General features: G+C 42.1%; 1 protein-coding gene across 2 annotated transcripts in view; it reads left to right on the top strand.

Annotated features, from left to right (window-relative positions):
• Positions 1 to 220: 220 nt before the first annotated feature.
• LOC138949437 (superkiller complex protein 2-like) overlaps positions 221 to 5,134 on the top strand; it is a 33,169-nt gene continuing 28,255 nt past the window's right edge. The window contains exons 1-4 of one of the 2 annotated variants that reach the window (XM_070321262.1): positions 221 to 308; positions 2,345 to 2,633; positions 2,938 to 3,044; positions 3,903 to 4,020. In XM_070321262.1, coding sequence (XP_070177363.1) covers positions 2,523 to 2,633; positions 2,938 to 3,044; positions 3,903 to 4,020 — 336 coding nt within the window. In that variant the 5' untranslated portion in view covers positions 221 to 308; positions 2,345 to 2,522. The remainder of the gene's footprint in view (positions 309 to 2,344; positions 2,634 to 2,937; positions 3,045 to 3,902; positions 4,021 to 5,134) is intronic. The other variant, XM_070321263.1, reaches the window with a different exon arrangement.

Raw genomic sequence — 5,134 nt, 5'->3', positions numbered from 1 at the left:
AGAAAACAATTTACTTCCTTATTTCAGAGTTATCTGCCTTGTATTTTTACGACTTTCTTTTCAACTTCATTAGTTAATTTATTTTAAAATGAAGTATTTTTCTATGCACCAAAATCTATGTTTTAAACAGACAGATTACGTACTGGTCAGACTGGTTAAGACAAAGAGTATAAGGAAAAAGATTTTGAAGGTTTTTGTACGACATGCTGACTTGATTTGCGCCAAAAATGGCGGCGCCCTGTTGGCAGTCGAAGAGAGCATTTGAATAGCGAAAGTAGGCAACACGGTTTGCGAATTGATGACAGATGGTACGTATGTCTCTTACACATTTTTCAGTTCCCCGTGTTAGACGTAAGATATAGAAGCTTATTGCTAAGTCCGTGCATTAAATGCACGAGAAAGGAATCGGCTGTAATGTCCGTGTATGTTGGACAGTCTGATTTGATTTGTGTGTGTGACTGTGAGAAAATACCAAGAGGCAAGAACTTGAAGATCCTCTTTTCTTTAATACAGAAGACGTCGGAATACTGACACAGAATATATTTGAGCCTTTCAAAAGACACTGATGGAAACTCCTAGCATCTTTTTGGCTTGAAAAAACAAAAGCAAAAACGTGTTAGCCGGACCAAACTTAATTGGTTAAATAAATTACTACTTTGACACATTGCTATATAAGTTACAGCTCCGTCCATCCATGGTATCGCGTGATATTTTGTCGAGACTGGGTCAATTTATCCGTTTAATGCTTGTCGAAACGAGCCATAAGGCTTTAGAATACAAGATTACATGCAGTGCTTGGCCATCTGATCACAGATGAAGTCGCAGTGTGTAGGTTGAATAGATGAATCGGCACGACCAGAGATAGATCTGCATCTCTGGTACGACCTTCCAGATTATCAACAGCGGGTTCATGGTCAGAATCAAGAGGTCAAATTTGCGTGGCTCCCAATCATTTCATTTCATAAAAGATTTCCTTTTTCTTGTTTCTGCGGCTGCGCAAGTTATTTTGCCTAGGTCATGGCCGAACTTTAGGCCTACGGAGAAATATCCCTGGATATTTTCTCACTAGAATAACAGAGACAAAGAAGGAAAGTCATGCTATATAGAGTAATAGACCCTATCGGTATTCCACCTACGGGCTGAATGTTTTTATCAAGTGGTTTTTTTTTTCAAACTGTAAAAGACATGGTCAATGTTTTGATTTTCAGGATGTTACTAAGTGAGCAATGACCCGACACATGTTTCTTTCAGACAAGACTTGCTCGTGGCTAGTTGCTCTCGGAGCTAGGAGGCGAGAGAGTATGTAAAACGTTTTGATGGTTAGCTATGCAAGAATTAAACACCATTGGTTGATACCGAAAAGATCATCTGCACTGGTCGGTAAATAGCCGTGGACAGCCAATCAGATGGGCAGCTGCAAATTCGCCTTTTTTTCTCGTGTAGCGAACACCCCCAAAGCTACCTAGCCTTTGTTTGCCTATAATCCTAGCGTTTCTCGCGGCGAGAATTACCCAAGAAGCAGTGCTTCCTTGCCCCATTCGCTTCACTCGCCAATTCTCGCCTTAAAGTCTTAAGAAATGGGAGACTGATTTACCCCGTGTGAAGTTCATCGTCCCACTGAGTCAATCTCATACGGTCACTCTTCTTTCAGTATGTGACGTCACTTCTCCAGGGTTAATCAGGGACAATGCTGCAACGTGTCATTGTGTTAGTTTCTTACTTAGAACAAAATTGGGGAAAACCACCAGAAAATGCACCACACACTTTTCCTTGTACGTACCTCAAGCAAGTGCATACACTTTTAGTGAATAAGATCCCTTCTTCATTCTGTATGGTTGGTTATATATTGTAATATGTTGGAGACTGGAAGGCTTTGAACACTGTGCGCTTTCAAGATACCTCCTGCAAATTCAGTTATAATATTTTGTGTTCACTTTGTTTTCTGCATGTATTATCGAATTAGACCCCTTCTGTCCCCGGAAAATGGAATAGGACTGCCTAAATGGTAAGACGAAAACAGCCATGAGCGTAAAAGCTCACTTAAGCACAAAAAAAGGTCAGTAGGAGTTACATCCCATAAACACAGAAGAAGACCTAGCTTGTGCATTACAGTGGAACCTCTCTTTTAAGTCCTCCAAATATCTGTAAAACAATAGGGAGTCTTAAAATGGAGGGAGTCATGGAGGTAAATTTATTGAGGTAATAAACAGAAAGTCTGAAAAAACAGGGTCTTAAATTTGGGGGTCTTGAAACGGGGGTTGCACTGTATTTATTTTATGGTCTGAACATTATATTATGAAGATATCTGAAGACCGCAATTAAGGCTTTAAATCCTATGTTCCAGACCCTTGATTTGAGGTTGTGTCACTGTCAGTAGGGCGTACCGAGTGTGTTGCCTCCCCTGTGAAGGCACTTCCAGCATCAGTGTCACTGTCAGAAGGGCGTACGGAGTGTGTTGCCTCCCCTCTGAAGGCACTTCCAGCATCAGTGACAGTGTCACTGTCAGCAGCAGAGTAAACACAATGCAAAAGGAGCTAACAGAAGGCTTGGACCTTCTGGAGCTTGGTTGCCATGGCAGCATGGAGCTTGTTGCCAGGGGCAACGCCGCCCCTGCTGTCTTACCCTTGAAGACTGTGAGTCTTACTCTGTGCTTGGCTTTTTACTTTGGATTCTTTTCTCTCTTTGATCTTTTCTCTCTTTTTTTCTTTAATTTTTATGTCTGGTTACAATGTTATTGTGATTTCTGTGTTTGCGTGTGTGTTTTGTGGGGGGGGGGGGGGGCGTATATGTGTGTGTGTGTGTGTGTTAGGATGGGGTGTGTGTGTACTTTGTGTGCCCATAATTATGTGTATGTTTGTGTAATTATACAAAGCTACTTTCTTTTTCTTATGTTGTAATCACTCTGAAATAAGACTTCATGTGTGTTTACTTTTCCAGGTGCCTGTTGGTCTACCCCCTGTGCTAGCGAGGACCCAGGATGAGCTGGAAGGCTTCCTGTCTCAGCCCCAATGTCTCAACATCCATGATCTCAGGCGCTCACAGAAGTGAGCGCACGTGTCTTTTATGTAATACAGTGGAACCTCTGTTTTAAGTCCGAGGCAGTCAGCTAGGTTATAGAGATGAAGCTCCCCCGAAATCGGTGTATGCTGCCTGAATGGCAGGGTTAAAACGGTCATACACGTACAAAATCTACTCGTGGAAAAACATGAGTGCAGGTGGGAGTTTCATGAACATGAACAAAGAAGAAGATAGAAATGAAGTCTTATAATTATCGGAGATGAATTTACAAGCCCCATGAGACCCCCCGCGGGTTAGGGGGAAGAATTTACCCGATGCTCCCCAGCATGTCGTAAGAGGCGACTAACGGATTCTGTTTCTCCTTTTACCCTTGTTAAGCGTTTCTTGCATAGAATATAGTCAATTTTTGTAAAGATTTTAGTCCAGCAGTATGTAAGAAATGTTAAGTCCTTTGTACTGGAAACTTGCATTCTCCCAGTAAGGTCATATATTGTACTACGTTGCAAGCCCCTGGAGCAATGTTTTGATTAGTGCTTTTGTGAACAAGAAACAATTAACAAGTGGCTCTATCCCATCTCCCCCCCTTTCCCTGTCGCGATATAACTTTCGTGGTTGAAAACCACGTTAAACACCCAATGAAGAAAGAAAGAAAGAAAGTTTTGGCCTTGGGAAATTATCAAGAGTTGTTTACTCTTACTAAGATATGAGAGTTTGTGACTGGAAGTGTGTAGACCTAGTATTTCTGTGTGTGTGTGTGTGTGTGTTTGTGTGTGTGTGTGTGTGTGTGTGTGTGTGGTTTATGATGAGATGAGACAGAATTTTCTCTATGATTATATAGATATGCTGTGATCAAGTGTTAGTGTTGATTTTGATGATCCTGACAGGTACATAGCACGTGAGAGACGGCCGGAGCGACTGTTCCACAGTGATGTGTGTCCGGTACAGACTACCATCGTTGTTGAGAGGAATCCGGCCACTGGAGAGCTGCTTGGGTATAAGGAGGTTAGACCACTTGACAGTCCCCTCCCCCCCCCCCTCCCCCCTTCGCTAATCCCCCCCCCCCCCCCCCCCCACCAGACCTGTTTACCGTTACTATTTTGGAGTAATTTATTACTATTTTTTTGGATTTTGAAGAAAAAAAATACTCAATTTTTGAGTCCAGACTACGGTTGTCAAATGTGCTTCAAATTACTTGATTAGGTTTGTGTTACTAATGATGGCGTTTGTAACCCAGTGCCTAAACAGGTCTGCCCCCGTCTCGACACCTCTGCATCCGCTGTTTTTTTGTGACCACTATATTTATATCTTTTACCATTATGGTAAAGGCTGTCTTTGATTGAGCCCAGCGTTGACTTCACAAAGGTTTTTTTACCGAAAAATAGAGTGCCAAATTATTATCAGGCTTCAGATTTCTGTGATAGTTATTCGTAAGATTCTGTTACATTTATTTTTACATTTCTGTCCTAACAACCGTTTGCCATCTTCACCTGATTTCTGTGACGAACCGTCTGCTCCGCTATCCCTACTTTTGAAGTTTCTGTTGAGTTGTTATTCTAAAATCTCTGTTGCTCTTAATGAGTCTTATTCATATTTCTGTGACAGTTTTCATTTCGTTTTTCATATCCATTACAGTTTTACTATTTTGATTGTTGTAACATTTATTGTTACTATTTGTCTATCTGTTGACAACAGACAAATTACGGAAATAACTTCATCCAGGTTGTATGGGATGTGAAAGAGTGAGTTCCCTTGTTTTACTCGGACGGGGCGGGGATGTAGCTCAGTCGGTAGCGCACTGGATTTGTATCCAGTTGGCCGCTGTCAGCGTGAGTTCGTTCCCACGTTCGGCGAGAGATTTATTTCTCAGAGTCAACTTTGTGTGCAGACTCTCCTCGGTGTCCGAACACCCCCATGTGTACACGCAAGCACAAGACCAAGTGCGCACGAAAAAGATCCTGTAATCCATGTCAGAGTTCGGTGGGTTATAGAAACACGAAAATACCCAGCATGCTTCCTCCGAAAACGGCGTATGGCTGCCTAAATGGCGGGGTAAAAAACGGTCATACACGTAAAATTCCACTCATGCAAAAAACACGAGTGTACGTGGGAGTTTCAG

Source organism: Littorina saxatilis, linkage group LG15, assembly GCF_037325665.1.
Source record: "Littorina saxatilis isolate snail1 linkage group LG15, US_GU_Lsax_2.0, whole genome shotgun sequence".
In the NCBI taxonomy this organism is placed as follows: Eukaryota; Metazoa; Mollusca; class Gastropoda; order Littorinimorpha; family Littorinidae; genus Littorina; species Littorina saxatilis.
Note: the sequence above shows the minus strand (reverse complement) of the source record. Positions and strands in the feature narration are given on the sequence as shown.